This window comes from Bombina bombina, chromosome 4, assembly GCF_027579735.1.
Source record: "Bombina bombina isolate aBomBom1 chromosome 4, aBomBom1.pri, whole genome shotgun sequence".
Taxonomy (NCBI): domain Eukaryota; kingdom Metazoa; phylum Chordata; class Amphibia; order Anura; family Bombinatoridae; genus Bombina; species Bombina bombina.
This window is the reverse complement of record NC_069502.1, coordinates 316,873,628-316,892,782: the sequence shown is the minus strand read 5'-3', so window position 1 is coordinate 316,892,782 and position 19,155 is coordinate 316,873,628. Positions and strand designations below refer to the sequence as shown.

Here is a 19,155-nt window from a genome sequence, read left to right as displayed (position 1 = left end):
AGCGGGACATAAGGATTAAGGCTCATTCTATTAGAGCAGTGGCTTCCTCTTGGGCCTTTAAGAAGCATCTATGGAACAGGTTTGTAAGGTGGCTACCTGGTTCTACCTGGTTCTCCTTACATACCTTTTCAAAATTTTACAAGTTTGACGTTTTTGCTTCGGCTGAAGCATCTTTTGGGAGAAAGGTTTTGCAGGCTGTGGTGCTCTCAGAATAGGGTCCGCCTCTCTTTTTACCCTCCCATTTCATTCAGTGTCCTCTAGAGCTTGATTATATGTTTCCCACAAGTAAGGAATGAAGCCGTGGACTCTCCTCATATTAAGATGGAAAACATAAATTATGCTTACCAGATAATTTCCTTTCCATCTGTATGAGGAGAGTCCACGGCCCCCACCCGTTTTCTCCGTTGGGCGGACCAAATTTTGTTTGTTCTTCTGGCACCATTTATACCCTGATGTTTCTCCTACTGTTCCTTGTTCCCTCGGCAGAATGACTGGGGGATGAGGGAAGTGGGGGAAGTATTTAAGTATTTAAGCCTTTGGCTGGGGTGTCTTTACCTCCTCCTGGTGGCCAGGTTCAGTATTCCCACAAGTAAGTAATGAAGCCGTGGACTCTCCTCATACAGATGGAAAGGAAATTATCTGGTAAGGATAATATATGTTTTTTTTACCTCTGTGATTACCTTGTTTCTAAGTTTCTGCTGACTGCTTCCTTATCTCAGATCTTTTGACAGACTTGCATTTCAGGCAATTAGTGCTGATTTTTAAATAACTTTACGTGCATGAGTACACTGTACTCATGCACGTAAAGTATCTACAGTTGTATGCAAAAGTTTAGGCACCCCTGACAATTTCCATGATTTTCATTTATAAATAATTAGGTGTTTGGATCAGCAATTTCATTTTGATCTATCAAATAACTGAAGGACACAGTAATATTTCAGTAGTTAAATGAGGTTTATTGGATTAACAGAAAATGTGCAATATGCATCAAAATGAAATTACACAGGTGCATAACTTTGGGCACCTCAACAGAAATATTGCATCAATATTTAGTAGAGCCTCTTTTAGCAGAAATAACAGCCTCTTTACTGTGCGTAGCAAGTGTTTGTCTTGGAACAATGTGTTCTTTTGCCGCCATGCATAACGCCCCTTGTTATGACCAAATAACTCAATCTTTGTTTCATTTCGTTTTGATGCATATTGCACATTTTCTGTTAATCCAATAAACCTCATTTCACTATTGACATATTACTGTGTCCTTCAGTTATTTGATAGATCAAAATGAAATTGCTGATACAAACACCCAATTATTTATAAATAAAAATCATGGAAATTGTCAGGGGTGCCTAAACTTTTGCATACAACTGTATATAAAACAAATCAACTAACACCCTCTAGCTGAGAAAAACTGTCAAATACATTTAGATGAGAGGCGGCCTTTAAGGGCTTATAAATTAGCATATGAGCCTACCTAGGTTTAGCCTTTAACTTAGAATAACAAAAGAACAAAGCAAATTTGATGATAAAAGTAAATTAGAAAGTTGTTTAAAATGACATATCCATTGTGAATCATGAAAATTAAATGTGGACTTTACTATCCCTTTAAGGTTATAACTAAGAAATATAATCTAATTTTATCCTTACACATATATTTTAACCTTTAAATGTATACCTACAGTCGTATGCAAAAGTTTAGGCACCCCTGACAATTTCCATGATTTTTATTTATATAAATTGGGTGTTTGATTCAGCATTTTCATTTTGAGCTATCAAATAACTGAAGGACACTGTAATATTTCAGTAGTAAAATTTGGTTTATTGGATTAACAGAAAATGTGCAATATGCATCAAATGAAATTAGACAGGTGCATAAATTTGGGCACCCCAACAGAAATATTGCATCAATATTTAGTAGAGCCTCCTTTAGCAGAAATAACAGCCTCTAGACACTTCCTTTTAGCCTGTAATGAGTGTCTGATTCTGGATGAAGGTATTTTTGGACTCCCTTGCAAAAACATTTCCAATTCAGTTAGGTTTGATGGTTGCCGAGCATGGACAGCCCGCTTCAAATCAACCCACAGATTTTCAATGATATTCAGGTCTGGGGACTGGGATGGCCATTCCAGAACATTGTACTTGTTCCTCTGCATAAATGCCAGAGTAGATTTTAAACAGTGTTTTGGGTCGTTGTCTTGTTGAAATATCCATCTCTGGCGTAACTTCAACTTTGTGACTGATTCCTCAACATTATTCTCAAGTATCTTCTGATATTGAGTGAAATCCATGTAACCCTCAACTTTAACAAGATTCCCAGTACCGGCACTGGCCACACAGCCCTACAGCTTGATGGAACATCCACCAAATTTTACTGTGGCTAGCAAGTGTTTGTCTTGGAACGCTGTGTTCTTTTGCCGCCATGCATAATGCCCCTTGTTATAACCAAATAACTCATACTTTGTTTCATCAGTCCACAGCACCTTCTTCCAAAATGAAGCTGGCTTGTCCAAATGTGTGTTTGCATACCTTAAGCAACTCTGTTTGTGGCATGTGTGCAGAAAAATCTTCTTCTGCATCATTCTCCCATACGCTGAATTGTTGAACAATGCACAGTGACACCATCTGCAGCAAGATGATGTAGGTCTTTGGAGGTGGTCTGCAGGCTGTTTTTGACCGTTCTCACCATCCTTTGTCTCTCCGATATTTTACTTCTGGCCTTAACAAGAACTGTGCCTGTGGTCTTCCATTTCCTCAATATGTTCCTCACAGTGGACACTGACAGCTTAAATCTCTGCAATAGCTTTTTGTAGCCTTCCCCTAAACCATAATGTTGAACAATCTTTGTTTTCAGGTCATTTGAGAGTTGTTTTGAGACCCCCATGTTGCCACTCTTCAGAGGAGAGTCAAAGAGAACAACAACTTGCAATTGGCCACCTTAAATACCTTTTCTCATGTTTGGATGCACCTGTCTATGAAGTTTAAGGCTTAATGGGCTCACCAAACCAATTGTGTGTTCCAATTAATCAGTGCTAGGTAGTTACTGGTATTCAAATCAACAAAATGACAGGGGTGCCCAAATTTATGCACTTGTCTAATTTCATTTTGATGCATATTGCACATTTTCTGTTAATCCAATAAACCTCATTTCACTACTGAAATATTACTGTGTCCTTCAGTTATTTGATAGATCAAAATGAAATTGCTGATCCAAGCACCCAATTATTTATAAATGAAAATCATGGAAATTGTCAGGGGTGCCTAAACTCTTGCATACAACTGTATGTTTGCACTTTAAAGTGCTTAATATAGTTTTAATGCAGCATGTACAAATCCATGTTTAAGGAACATTTTTACTTCCTGTTCTTTTTACAATAGATGGGAAACCAATGAAAACCCTTTCTTACCAGCTTTCCAATGCTCCTCCAGTTGGGGACAACTGGACTATTGTCCCTGATTCTGCAGCCCCTGATTCTGTTACAAATGGATATTTTGGCCCTAAATCTGCAGAATGGACATCAGATGTAAACACGATGGACCCCGAGTTGACTTGCTATGACTTCACAATACATGAAGAAAAGGTAATACTGCAGGGCTTTATTTATGCATTGACCATCTTTGTATTGGTTAGGGACACCATATAGGGCAGTGAACTCTCACCTGGAAATGTAACATACCTTGTACATGTTTTTTATTTTTAAGCAAAACATATATGGTCTAATTTCTTGGATTAAAGGGACATTCAACACTGCCCACAACAATAACCTATGTTTCTAAACTAAGTATAAAGAGCAAGCTTCAACGTTCCCCCTTTCTCTTACTTACTGCCTTCACTGTTCAATCCTCATTGATAACTTCAAAATGTGTCTCCTAATATGGCTGCTTAACTCCCCCCACTGTGACGTACAGCTCGTCTTCTTCAAACTAGCCGGCACTTCTATCTCATTTCTCCTACTTCAATCCCAGCGCGTTCACGGGCATTAGCGCATGCGCGATACAATAGGAACATTAAAAGCGGAACCATAATAACCCAAGTTGTTTCCGTTCCGGCAAACTAATTTGTTGATGCGGATAGTGTTATTACCTAACACAACGTAATAGAGTGCTGTAAGTAATATCAGCGTAACGGAAACAACTTCGATTATTTTGGTTCCGCTTTTAGTGTTCCTAGTATATTGCGCATGCGCTAACGGCCGTGAACGCGCTTGGATTTCAGTCCGGGGAATGGGCTCTCATTGGCTGCTAGTTTGAGAAAGAAGGCGAAGACGTCACGGTGGGGGGAGTTAGGAAGACATATTAGGACACCAATTTGGAAGATAACAATGACGATTCAACAGTGAAGGCGGTAAGTAAGAGAAAGGGGGCACCTTGCAGCTTGATCGTTTTATTTAGTTTTGAAACATAGATTAATGTTGTGGGCAGTGTTGAATGTCCCTTTAATAATTTTTGTTTCTGCAATTGCACAAGCAATGCAACATGTAAGCATGAAACCACCAAACAGGAGCAGTAGTCATATAAATGGCCTATCACTGGCCGTGTTCTGACCGGGAGCTGCAATGCTTGACCATTTAACACAGGCCTAAGCAGCAGATAAATGGGGGGGGGGTGTGAAGTGATAAAACAGGAAGCGAAAGTACAGAATAAAACTAGGGAAGGCCACATGGACCTTCGGCATCATAAAAGCTAAGTATTATCATAATAGAGTCATTATTAAATCAGGAAAATATTATTGTGGTGCTAGGAGGATGATATCTGTAATTTATTTTTCAAGGGTGTTATTTCAATATCTACTATTACATATTGATGCCTAAATACACATCTTAAATCATGCAATGCTTTTATCTATCAAAAAGCCTTTGTCATTTCCAGGAAATCTGTGTTTACTATACTGAATGACAGGAAGCTAGCTTCCTGTGTGAACAGCACAGGATTAATATGTTTATTATAACTTAAAGGGACATGTTACCCAAATGTTGATGCACTTGAAAGTGATGCATCACATCTGTAAAAATCTGAAAGTGTTGAAAGTGTCAGCGCTGTGTCACCTCCAGGGAACCAAGCTGCCCACGTCCTCTGAGTCAACCTTGTTGCTTTTATCTACAAAATAAAAGAGTTCACAATAGTGTAGCAGAATTCAGACAATGTGGTAGGCGCACAAACTGGTTATACTCACGAGATTGCAGTTAAAATAAGCCTTTTATTAAAATCATCACAAGCGCATACATTTAAAACACTGGAACAAATGGTTATAGCCTAGCAATATTCACAAATAAATGTATAGTCTCAAAACCCAGCTTGGTTCCTTGAAGGTGACACAGCGCCACCACTTTTAACACTTTCTGCTTCTATACACAGTTTGGGAGAACCAGGGCTGGCAGCGAGCACCTGAAGGGAAGTATTAACATTGCTTCATACTTTATCCTTTCTAATACGCTTCATCTGTAAAAAGCTGGCTAAAAAAATATCACTTTAACATATCTATGTAAAAAATATATTTCTCTTGTTAAGTGTATCCAGTCCACGGATCATCCATTACTTATGGAATATATTCTCCTTCCCAACAGGAAGTTGCAAGAGTCCACCCACAGCAAAGCTGCTATATAGCTCCTCCCCTAACTGCCATATTCAGTCATTCTCTTGGCAAGCCTCAAACATAGATAGGAGGTCGTGAGAGTCTGTGGTGATTTATACTTAGTTTATTCTTCAATCAAAAGTTTGTTATTTTTAAATGGCACCGGAGTGTGCTGTTTTTCTCAGGCAGTATTTGGAAGAAGAATCTGCCTGCGTTTTTCTATGATCTTAGCAGACGTAACTGAGATCCATTTGCTGTTCTCACACATTCTGAGGAGTGAGGGTACTTCAGAGGGGGAATGGCGTGCAGGGTTTCCTGCAAATAAGGTATGTGCAGTAAAATATTTTTCTAGGAATGGAATTGACTAAGAAAATACTGCTGATACCGAAGTAATGTAAGTAAAGCCTTAAATGCAGCGATAGCGACTGGTATCAGGCTTATTAATAGAGATACATACTCTTATAAAAATGTGTTTTAAAACGTTTTGCTGGCATGTTTTAATCGTTTTTTAACGTACATTGGTGATAACACTGTAATGTTGGTATAGCCTTAAATGCAGTAAAAGCGACTGGTATCAGGCTTATTAATAGATATACATACTCTTGTAAAAATGTGTTTTTAAAACGTTTGCTGGCATGTTTAATCGTTTTTAACATATGTTTGGTGATAAAAACTTATTGGGGCCTAAGTTTTTTTCCACATGGCTGGCTTAAATTTTGCATAGAAACAGTTAACTGCAGCTTCCCACTGTTGTAATATGAGTGGGGAGGGGCCTAATCTTAGCGCTTTTTTGCGCAGTTAAAATTACAAAATGAATTATCCAGATTCCCTCAGCAGTCCCATGAATACTACAGGATATTTCTAAAGGGCTAAAAAGACTTCCAAAATCGTTTATAGGAAGGTAATCCACAGCTCTGCTGTGGCAGTTTTGTTTGTGTCTGTTTTTAAAACGTCTATGTCGTTTTTTTGATCTGTTTTTTTGCATTAAGGGGTTAATCATCCATTTGCAAGTGGGTGCAATGCTCTGTTACCTTATTACATGTACTGTAAAAATTTCGTTTGTTTTACTGCCTTTTTTCACTGTTTTTCAAATTTTGACAAATTTGTTTCTCTTAAAGGCACAGTAACGTTTTATATATTTGCTTGTTAACTTGATTTAAAGTGTTTTCCAAGCTTATTAGTCTCATTATTAGTCTGTTCTAACATGTCTGACATAGAGGAAGCTCTGTGGTTCATTATGTTTTAAAGCCATGGTGGAACCCCCATCTTAGAATGTGTACCAGATGTACTGATTTCATGTTAAACAATAAAGATAATTTTTTGTCTTTAAAAACATTATCACCAGAGGATTCTGTCGTGGGGGTAGTTATGCCGACTAACTCTCCCACGTGTGCAGACCTTTTGACTCCCGCTTTAGGGACTCACGCTCAAATGGCGCCAAGTACATCAAGGGCACCCATAGCGTTTATTTTACCAGGGGATTCTGTCGAGGGGAAAGTTATGCCGATTAACTCTCCCCACATGTCAGACCCTTCGACTCCCGCTTCAGGGACTCACGCTCAAATGGCGCCAAGTACATCAAGGGCGTCCATAGCGTTTATTTTACAAGACATGGCAAAGGTGGTGTATAATACTCTGGCAGCAGTATTAGTCAGACTACCTGAAATTAAAGGAAAGCAGATAGTTCTGGGGGTAGATACAGAGCATACAGACGCTTTAAGAACCATGTATGATACTAACTCACAATATGCTTAGTCTGTGGGTGATTTTTTTGACTCAGGGAAGATGATTTAACCTGATTCTGATATTTCTACATTTAAAATTTATGCTTGAGAACCTCCACTTGTTGCTCAGGGAGGCTTTGGCTGCTCTGAATGAATGTGTACAATCGCAGGGCCAGAGAAATTGTGTAGACTGGATAAATAATATGCAGTGCCGGTTGTGTACTGATGTTTTTCCAATACCCTAAAGAGGTTTACTAAAAAAAAATTTTTTTAATAAGGAATGGGATAGACCAGGTGTGCCTTTCTCTTCCCCTCCTATTTTTTAGAAGAATGTTTTCTAATAGTTATCACCACACGGGACTTCTGGCAGACAGTTCCTAAGGTGGAGAGAAGAGTTTCTACTCTAGCTAAGCGTACTACTACCTCTGGCGAGGACAGTTGTGCTTTTTAGATCCAATGGATAAAAAATGTTTATTCAACAGGGTTTTATCCTGCAGCCCCTTGCATACATTGCTTCTATCACTGCTGCTGCTGCGTTCTGGGTTGAGTCTCTTGATGAGGCTTTACAGTTAGCGACTCCATTGGATGAATATATTTGACAAGCTTATGCTAGCCAATTCCTTTGTTTTCTGATGCCTTTGTTCATTTGACTAGACTAACGGCTAAGAATTCTGTTTTTTACTATACTGGTGCGCAGAGCGCTATGGCTTATATCATGGTCAGCTGTCGTGACTTTAATAAATAAGCTACTTAACTTCCCTTCAAGGGCAGACCCTATTCGGCATCCACTTCCTCTAAGGCAAAACAAGAGGGCATTTTTGCTCAGTCCAAGGCGGTCTGGAGACAATTGGACCTGGAACAAAGATAAGCAGGCCAAGGAGCCTGCTGCTGCCTCTAAGGCAGCATGAAGGAACGGACCCCTATCCGGTAACGGATCCTATAGGGGGCAGACTTTCATTCTTCGCCCGGGTGTGGGCAAGAGATGCCCAGGATCCCTAGGCATTGGAATTTATATCCCAGAGATATTTTCTGGATTTCAAAGATTTCCCCCCCCCCCCAAAAAAGGGGAGATTTCGCCTTTCACAATTATCTGCAAACCAGATAAAAAAGGAGGCATTCTTACATTGTGTACGAGATCCATCCAGTTCCAAGAGAGGAACAGGGACAGAGTTTTTACTCAAATCTGTTTGTGGTTCCCAAGGTGAGGGAACCTTCAGACCTATTTTGGATTTAAAGATCTTAAACAAATTCCTCAGAATTCCGTCATTTAAGATGGAAAATATTTGTACCATCTTAACTATGATCCAGGAGAGTCAATAGAGGACTACAATGGATTTGAAGGATGCTTATCCTCACATTGTGATGCATAAAGATCACCTTCGTTTTTCAGGTTTGCCTTTCTAGACAGGCATTACCAGTTTGTAGCTCTTTCCTTTGGGATATCTACAGCCCCAAGAATCTTTATGGAGGTTCTGGGGACGCTTTGGCGGTCCTTAGGCCGCGGGGCATAGAAGTGGCCCCTTAGTTAGACGACATCCTGATACAGGCGTCAAAACATCCAAATTGCCAAGTCTATACGGACGTATAGTACTGGCATTTCTGAGATCCACATGGGTGGAAAGGGTGAACAAGGAAAGAGTTCTCTATCCCCAATCTCAAGGGTTTCCCTCCTAGAGACTCTGATAGATTCTGTAGAAATGAAAATTACCTGACGTTAGTCCAGGTTGTCAAAGTTTCTAAATTTCTGCCGTGTTTTTCATCCCATTCCGCGCCCCTTCGGTGGCTCAGTACATGAATGAACATCGATTAATAGGTAGCGGCAAGGGACATAGTTACCGTTCTGCACGTCTACATTTCAGACCGCCTCGAAATATGCATGCTCAGTCAGAGGAACGGGGGATTACACAGATTTGTCCCCCTGTTGAACCTGGACCAAGAGACCAGAGATTCTCTTCTCTGGTGGACTATGTCGGGTCCATCTGTCGAAGGGTATGATTTTCCGCAGGTCAGATGGGACCAATTGTTACAATGGATGCCAGCCTTTTAGGTTGGGATGCAGTCTGGAACTCCCTGAAGGCTCAGGGATAGTGGACTTAGGAGGAGACCCTCCTTCTAATAAATATTCTGGGAGTGATATTCCATGCTCTTCAGACTTGGCCTCAGTTAGCAACTCTGAGGTACATCATACTCAGTCAGCCATCAAGGGGGAACAGAAGTTCCCTAGTGATGTTAGAAGTCTTACAATAATTCACTGGACAGAGACTCACTCTTGTCTATCAGCTATCCATATCCCAGGTGTTGAGAACTGGGAGGTGGATTTTCTAAGTCGTCAGACTTTTCTTCCGGGGGAGTGGGATTTCCTTCGGAGGTGAAGACCAAGCAGGAGAGGGCTTTGGTGTTTTTGACAGCGCCTGCGTAGCCACGCAGGACCTGGTATGCAGATCTGGTGGACATGTCATCCTCTGCTTCTGTGACAGGTCCCTCTACCTCAGGGTCCTTTCAACCATCTAAATAGAATCAATCTGAGATGGACTGCCTGGAGACTGAACGCTTGATGTTATCAAAGCATGGCTTCTCCGAGTCAGTCATTGATACTTAATACAGACATGAAAGCCTGTCCTAGGAAAATTGAACATAGATATGGTGTAAATATCTGATTGTTATGAATCCAAGGGTTACTCATGGAGTAAGCCTGGATTCCCAGGATATTATCTTTTCTCCAAGATGTTTTTGAGAAAAGGGTTGTCAGCTAATTCCTTAAAAGGGACAGATTTTTACTCTGTCTATTTTTTTGCACCAGCGTCTGGCAGGTATTCTAGACGTTCAGGCATTTGGTCAGGCTTTGGTTAGATCCAAGCCTGTATTTAAAACTGTTGCTCCACTATGGAGCTTAAACCTGGTTCTTAAGGCTCTTCAAGAAGTTCCGTTTGAACCTTTTTTGTTCCATAGATATCAATCTTTATCTTGGAAAGTTCCTTTTGGGTAGCTATTTCCTCGACTCGTAGAATCTCCAAGTTATCTGTGTTACAATGTGATTCTCCTTATCTGGTCCTTCGTACGGATAAGGTAGTCCTGCGTACCAACCTGGGTTTTTTCCTAAGGTGGTATCTAACAAGAACATCACTCAAGAGATAGTTGTTCCATGCTTGTATCCTAATCCTTCCTCAGAGAAGGAACGTCTACTACACAATATTGGACGTGGTTTGTGCTTTAAAGTTTTACTTACAAGCTACTACAGTTTTCATCAAACGTTCACCTTGTTTGTTGTCTATTCTGGACAGAGGAGAGGTCAAAAGACTTCAGCAGCCTCTCTGTCTTTTTGGTTAAAAAGCATAATTCATTTAGCTTATGAGACTGCTGGACAGCAGCCTCCTGAAGGGATTGCGGCTCATTCTACTAGAGCTGTGGTTTTCACTTGGGCCTTTTTAAATGTGGCTTCTGTTGAACAGATTTACAAGACGGAGTCTTGGTCTGCGCTTCATACTTTTTCAAATTTAACAAATTTGATACCTTGCTTCTTCGGAGGCTATTTTTGGGAGAAAGGGTTTTTTTTTTTTTTACAGGCAGTGGTAACTTCCGTTTAAGTACCTGCCTTGTCCCTCCCATCATCCGTGTACTTTAGCTTTGGGATTGGTATTCCATAAGTAATGGATGATCCGTGGACTGGATACACTTAACAAGAGAAAACATAAATTATGCTTACCTGATAAATTTATTTCTCTTGTAGTGTATCCTGTCCACGGCCCGCCCTGTCACTTTAAGGCAGGTAATTTTTTCATTTGAACTACAGTCACCACTGCACCCTATGGTTTTTCCTTTCTCTGCATGTTTTCGGTCGAATGACTGAATATGGCAGTTAGGGGAGGAGCTATATAGCAGCTTTGCTGTGGGTGGACTCTTGCAACTTCCTGTTGGGAAGGAGAATATATTCCATAAGTAATGGATGATCCGTGGACTGGATACACTACAAGAGAAATAAATTTATCAGGTAAGCATAAATTATGTTTTTACCTCAAAATCTCGTCAGCAGCCACATCAAATTGTAAATTTGTCTGAATTTAGTAGAAAGACATTTCAACATTTGGAGCTCACTATGCATAAACAGATCCTCGTAGTCTGACCACGATTTGTCCTATGTAAAAAATAGAATTCAGTTGTTTGATTATTTACTTAATTTGTCCATTTTAATCATATTGCATATAAAATGTATTTCTCTTGTAAGGTGTATCCAGTCCACGGATCATCCATTACTTGTGGGATATTCTCATTCCCAACAGGAAGTTGCAAGAGGACCCACAGCAAAGCTGTTATATAGCTCCTCCCCTTCCTATCATACCCAGTCATTCTCTTGCAACTCTCAACGCGCATGGATGTAGTAAGAGGAGAGTGGTGAAAAATAGTTAGTTTATTTTCTTCAATCAAAAGTTTGTTATTTTAAATAGTACCGGAGTTGTACTATTTTTTCTCAGTCAGAGATAGAAGAAGAATCTGCCTGAGTTTTCTATGATCTTAGCAGGTTGTAACTAAGATCCATTGCTGTTCTCACACATGTCTGAGGAGTAAGGTAACTTCAGAGGGAGAATGGCGTGCAGTTTATTCTGCTATCAGGTATGTGCAGTTATAATTTTTTCTAGGATTGGAAATGCTAGAAAATGCTGCTGATTCCTGATAAGTGTTAAGTTAAGCCTGAATACAGTGCTTTAATAACGACTGGTATCATGCTTACTATCAGGGGTAATACCCTTATAGATATGCTATATAAAACGTTTGCTGGCATGTTTAATCGTTTTTTATATATGCTTGGTGATAACTTATTGGGGCCTAATTTTTTCCACATGGCTGGCTTTATTTTTACTTAGAAACAGTTTTCCTGAGGCCTTCCACTGTTGTAATATGAGTGGGAGGGGCCTATTTTAGCGCTTTTTTGCGCAGTTAAAATTACAGACTGAGAAATCCAGTTTTCCTCAGAAGTTCCCTGAATGCTACAGGACATCTCTAAAGAGCCTAAAAACATTTATTGGGGAAGGTAGGAGCCACTGTAGAGTTGTGGCAGTTTGCTGGGACTGTTAAAAAACGTCTATGTCGTTTTTTTATCCGTTTTTTTTAACTAAGGGGTTAATCATCCATTTGCAAGTGGGTGCAATGCTCTGTTAGCCTATTACATACACTGTTAAAATTTCGTTTGTGTAACTGCCTTTTTTCACTGTTTTTCAAATTTTGACAAAATGTGTTTCTCTTAAAGGCACAGTACAGTTTTTTATATTTGCTTGTTAACTTGAATTAAAGTGTTTTCCAAGCTTGCTAGTCTCATTTTTAGTCTGTATAAACACATCTGACATAGGGAATACTCCTTGTTCATTATGTTTAAAAGCCATGGTGGATCCCCCTCTTAGAATGTGTACCAAATGTACTGATTTCTCTTTAAGCAATAAAGATCATATTTTGTCTTTAAATTTTATCACCAGAGGAATCTGACGAGGGGGAAGTTATGCCGACTATCTCTCCCCACGTGTCAGACCCTTTGACTCCCGCACAAGGGACTCACGCTGAAATGGCGCCAAGTACATAAAGGGCACCTATAGCGTTTTACTGTACAAAGACATGGCGGCAGTCATGGATAATACACTGTCAGCGGTATTAACCAGACTACCCGAACTTAGAGTTAAGCGAGATAGCTCTGGGGTTAGACGAAATGCAGAGCATACTGACGCTTTAAGAACCATGTCTGATACTGCCTCACAATATGCTGAAGCTGAGGAGAACTTCAGTCTGTGGGTGATTTTTCTACACTTAAATTTAAGCTTGAACACCTCCGTGTATTACTTAAAGAGGTTTTAGCTGCTCTGAATGACTGTGACACTATTGCAGTGCCAGGGAAATTGTGTAGACTGGATAAATACTATGCAGTTCCGGTGTGTACTGATGTTTTTCCAATACCTAAAAGGTTTACAGAAATTATTACTAAGGAATGGGATAGACCAGATGTGCCGTTCTCTTCCCCTCCTATTTTTAAAAAAATGTTTCCTATAGATGCCACCACACGGGACTTATGGCAGACAGTCCCTAAGGTGGAGGGAGCAGTTTCTACTTTAGCAAAGCGTACTACTATCCCTGTCGAGGACAGTTGTGCTCCAATGGATAAAAAATTAGAAGGTTACCTTAAGAAAATATTTTGTCAACAAGGTTTTATCCTACAGCCCCTTGCATGCATTGCCCCTGTCACTGCTGCTGTGGCATTCTGGTTTGAGTCTCTGGAAGAGGCCTTACAGGTAGCGACTCTATTGGATGACATACTTGGCAAACTTAGGGCACTTAAGCTAGCCAATTCTTTTGTTTCTGATGCCATTGTTCATTTGACTAAACTAACGGCTAAGAATTATGGTTTTGCTATACAGGCGCGCAGAGCGCTATGGCTTAAATCATGGTCAGCTGACGTGACTTCCAAATCTAAGCTGCTTAACATTCCCTTCAAGGGACAGACCTTATTCGGGCCTGGTTTGAAGGAGATTATTGCTGATATCACTGGAGGAAAAGGTCATGCCCTTCATCAGGACAGGTCCAAATCCAGGGCCAAATAGTCTAATTTTCGTGCCTTTCGAAACTTCAAGGCAAGTGCAGCATCAACCTCCTCTAATGCAAGACAAGAGGGAACTGTTGCTCAATCCAAGGCGGTCTGGAGGTCAAACCAGACCTGGAACAAAGGTTAAAAAACCTGCTGCTGCCTCTAAGACAGCATGAAGGCTAGTGGGGGGCAGACTTCACTTTTCGCCCAGGCGTGGGCAAGAGATGTTCAGGATCCCTGGGCGTTGGAAATTATATCCCAGGGATATCTTCTGGACTTCAAAGCTTCTCCCCCCATAGGGAGATTTCACCTTTCACAATTATCTGCAAACCAGATAAAGAGAGAGGCATTCTTACACTGCGTACGAGACCTCCTAGTTATGGGAGTGATCCATCCAGTTCTAAAAGAGGAAGAAGGACAGGGTTTTTACTCAAATCTGTTTGTGGTTCCCAAAAAAGAGGAAACATTCAGACCAATTTTGGATCTAAAGATCTTAAACAAATTCCTCAGGGTTCCATCATTCAAGATGGAAACTATCTGTACCATCCTGTCTATGATCCGGGAGGGTCAATATATGATTACAGTGGATCTAAAGGATGCTTACCTTCACATTCCGATACACAAAGATCATCATCGGTTTCTCAGGTTTGTCTTTCTAGACAGGCATTACCAGTTTGTAGCTCTTCCCTTTGGGTTTGCTACAGCCCTAAGAATCTTCACGAAGGTTCTAAGGTCCCTTCTGGCGGTCCTAAGGCCGCGGGGCATAGCAGTAGCCCCTTATTTAGATGACATCCTGGTACAGGCGTCAAACTTCCAAATTGCCAAGTCTCATACGGACGTAGTACTGGCATTTCTGAGGTTGCATGGGTGGAAAGTGAACGAGGAAAAGAGTTCTCTATCCCCACTCACAAGAGTTTCCTTTCTAGGGACTCTGATAGATTCTGTAGAAATGAAAATTTACCTGACGGAGTCCAGGTTATCAAAGCTTCTAAATTCCTGCCGGGTTCTTCATTCCATTCCGCGCCCTTCGGTGGCTCAGTGTATGGAAGTTATCGGCTTAATGGTAGCGGCAATGGACATAGTACCGTTTGCACGCTTACATCTCAGACCACTGCAACTATGCATGCTCAGTCAGTGGAATGGGGATTACACAGATTTGTCCCCTCAACTGAATCTGGACCAAGAGACCAGGGATTCTCTGCTCTGGTGGCTATCTCGGGTCCATCTGTCCAAAGGTATGACCTTTCGCAGGCCAGACTGGACAATTGTAACAACAGATGCCAGCCTTCTAGGTTGGGGTGCAGTCTGGAACTCCCTGAAGGCTCAGGGATCGTGGACTCAGGAGGAGTCTCTCCTTCCAATAAATATTCTGGAACTAAGAGCGATATTCAATGCTCTTCAGGCTTGGCCTCAGTTAGCAACTCTGAGGTACATCAGATTTCAGTCGGACAACATCACGACTGTGGCTTACATCAACCATCAAGGGGGAACAAGAAGTTCCCAAGCGATGTTAGAATTCTCAAAGATAATTCGCTGGGCGGAGATTCACTACTGCCACCTATCAGCTATCCATATCCCAGGTGTAGAGAACTGGGAGGCGGATTTTTCATCCGGGGGAGTGGGAACTCCATCCGGAGGTGTTTGCACAAGTGATTCATCGCTGGGGCAAACCAGAACTGGATCTCATAGCGTCTCGACAGAACGCCAAGCTTCCTTGTTACGGATCCAGGTCCAGGGACCCCAGGGCGACGCTGATAGATGCTCTGGCAGCGCCCTGGTCTTTCAACCTGGCTTATGTGTTTCCACCGTTTCCTCTGCTCCCTCGACTGATTGCCAAGATCAAGCAGGAGAGAGCATCAGTGATTTTAATAGCGCCTGCGTGGCCACGCAGGACCTGGTATGCAGATCTAGTGGACATGTCATCCTTTCCACCATGGACTCTGCTTCTGAGACAGGACCTTCTACTTCAGGGTCCTTTCCACCATCCAAATCTAATTCTCTGAGACTGACTGCACGGAGATTGAACGCTTGATTTTATCAAAGCGTGGCTTCTCCGAGTCAGTCATTGAAACCTTAATACAGGCACGAAAGCCTGTCACCAGGAAAATTTACCATAAAATATGGCGTAAATATCTTTATTGGTGTGAATCCAAGGGTTACTCATGGAGTAAGGTCAGGATTCTTAGGATATTATCTTTTCTCCAAGAAGGCTTGGAAAAAGGTTTGTCAGCTAGTTCCTTAAAGGGACAGATTTCTGCTCTGTCTATTCTTTTACACAAGCGTCTGGCAGATGTTCCAGACGTTCAGGCATTTTGTCAGGCTTTAGTCAGAATCAAGCCTGTGTTTAAACCTGTTGCTCCACCATTGAGCTTAAATTTGGTTCTTAAGGTTCTTCAAGGAGTTCCGTTTGAACCTCTTCATTCCATAGATATCAAACTTTTATCTTGGAAAGTCCTTTTTTTTTTGGTAGCTATTTCCTCGGCTCGTAGAGTCTCCGAGTTATCTGCCTTACAATGTGATTCTCCTTATCTGATTTTTCATTCTGATAAGGTAGTCCTGCATACCAAACCTGGGTTTTTACCTAAGGTGGTCTCTAACAAGAATATCAATCAAGAGATTGTTGTTCCATCCTTGTGTCCTAATCCTTCTTTGAAGAAGGAACGTCTATTACATTATCTGGACGTGGTTCGTGCTTTAAAATTTTACTTACAAGCTACTAAAGATTTTCGTCAAACATCTTCTTTGTTTGTTGTCTACTCTGGACAGAGGAGAGGCCAAAAGGCTTCGGCAACTTCTCCCTCTTTTTGGCTAAGGAGTATAATACGCTTAGCTTTTGAAACTGCTGGCCAGCAGCCTCCTGAAAGGATTACAGCTCATTCTACTAGAGCTGTGGCTTCGACATGGGCCTTTAAAGATGAGGCTTCTGATGAACAGATTTGCAAGGCGGCGACTTGGTCTTCGATTCATACCTTTTCAAAATTCTAAAATTTGATACTTTTGCTTCTTCGGAGGCTATTTGTGGGAGAAAGGTTTTACAGGCAGTGGTACCTTCCGTTTAAGTGCCTGCCTTGTCCCTCCCTTCATCCGTGTACTTTAGCTTTGGTATTGGTATCTGTAAGGGTTAACTCCTGTGACAGTTATTGGATCCTCCCTCTTCCTGTTTAGGCTTATATAAACATGCTGTTTGCCAGCTACCTTTGCTGGTTAATTGAGTTTGCTACTACCTTACAAGCTGCTCAAGCATCCTGCCTTTATATTTTGTCTCCGGATAACCTACCTATTTGCTGTGTTAGGAGATACCTACACCTGTGAAGCAACTTTGTTCCACCGCTGTGGAAGTAAATCTAATGCCGGAGCGCTCCGTGCTCATCCTGAACATTACACTGACGTATCACCTGACGCGTCATCAGCTGCAGTCCGCAGCTCCTCTCCCTGCCTCAGAATCTCACAGCGTGCACGCTGACTCATTGCTGCAGCTCTCCGGCTCCTCTCCCAAACAACTACCGGTATCAGGTCTGATTGTACCAATACTTCTAACATTTTAACACACTATCTTTGTTACGCATATGCCTGATATTTCTTTCACAAGTAGCCAGTATTTAGTTAGGTCATTTAAATTCACATACTTACAACTTTGCAATTTACTGTGTTTACCTTAAAACTTAATAAGCCTCCCTGGGTTTTGTTATATGTCTCTGTTTGTATAACGTGAACTCTAATTGAGGCTAAAACTAAATTTCACTAAGGGAATCTGCAAACCTTGTTTGCTTTACCTAGTGATACAAAAACTTAGATATTTCTTTTCTCTGATATGATTACCTGGTTTAGAGGAAATTAGTTTAAAGGTTATACATAAAAATGATCTTTACAGAATTAACCAGCCACAAAAAGTTAGGAATTAGAGTTTAAAAAACTTTATTTTGTTCCTATAGATTTTTCCTCATAAATAACAATTATGGACCAGGAAACAATGTGTAACAGAATACAAGCACTCAATGACAGGATGGACTCTTTGTCTAATTCATTTCATGAGCTGCAGGTTGAAAATCAGGTCCTGAAAGCCTGTTTAAGGGAAGTTCTAGCCCCTAAACCTCCAACTGCAGAAACTCACCCTGAGCCTTTAGTCTCACCCCCAGAAAAATTTTCTGGAGATCGTTCCCAATTTAGGGAATTTAAAAATTCTTGTATGTTGATGTTTGAAATGAAGCCCAGAACCTATCCATCTGAAAGATCTAGAGTTCTTACGGTAATCTCCTACCTCAGAGGAGAGCCAAGGGCTTGGGCTGATACTTTTTATGAGTCTCAGGATTCTGTTCTGGGTTCACTTACCGCCTTCTTTACCCAAATGTCTGCTTTATACGATGATCCTTACAGGCAGATATCGGCAGAAAATGCCTTACGCTCTCTCAAGCAAAAAAAGAATCAAGTAGAAACTTACATTACTCAATTTAAAATCTATGCCAGAGACTCAGAATGGAATGAAGTCTCACTAAAAACTCAGTTCAGATTGGGACTTTCTGAAGAAATTAAAGATGAACTCTCACGTATAGGAATCCCTACCTCATTCAAGATCCATCCAACTTTCCACGTTTCTTTGATTAAACCCTGCCATATCCCTCCTATTGATTCAGCTTCACCGTTTCCGGCTGATACTGTGGATCCGGACGAACAGTATGAAGTTCACAGCATTTTGGACTCTCGTTATAGGCATGGGGTACTCTATTACCTGGTACATTGGAAAGGTTATGGTCATCAGGATGACACATGGGAACCTGCCTCCAATTTATCTGCTCCTAGGTTGGTGTCCTTATTCCACCGACGTAATCCTGATAGGCCTAGGCCCTGAACCTCGCTGTGGTTCTTTAAGTGGGGGGCTCTGTAAGGGTTAACTCCTGTGACAGATATTGGATCCTCCCTCTTCCTGTTTAGGCTTATATAAACATGCTGTTTGCCAGCTACCTTTGCTGGTTAATTGAGTTTGCCACTACCTTACAAGCTGCTCAAGCATCCTGCCTTTATATTTTGTCTCCGGATAACCTACCTATTTGCTGTGTTAGGAGATACCTATACCTGTGAAGCAACTTTGTTCCACCGCTGTGGAAGTAAATCTACTGCTGGAGCGCTCCGTGCTCATCCTGAACATTACACTGACGTATCACCTGACGCGTCATCAGCTGCAGCCCGCAGCTCCTCTCCCTGCCTCAGAATCTCACAGCGTGCACGCTGACTCATCGCTGCAGCTCTCCGGCTCCTCTCCCAAACAACTACCGGTATCAGGTCTGATTGTACCAATACTTCTAACA

General features: G+C 41.2%; 1 protein-coding gene across 1 annotated transcript in view; it reads left to right on the top strand.

Moving 5' to 3' along the window:
* ERICH6 (glutamate rich 6) overlaps positions 1-19,155 on the top strand; it is a 310,411-nt gene that overhangs the window by 144,696 nt on the left and 146,560 nt on the right. Inside the window, exon 7 of the mRNA XM_053711724.1 lies at positions 3,373-3,575. Within this exon, the coding sequence (XP_053567699.1) occupies positions 3,373-3,575 (203 nt within the window). The remainder of the gene's footprint in view (positions 1-3,372; positions 3,576-19,155) is intronic.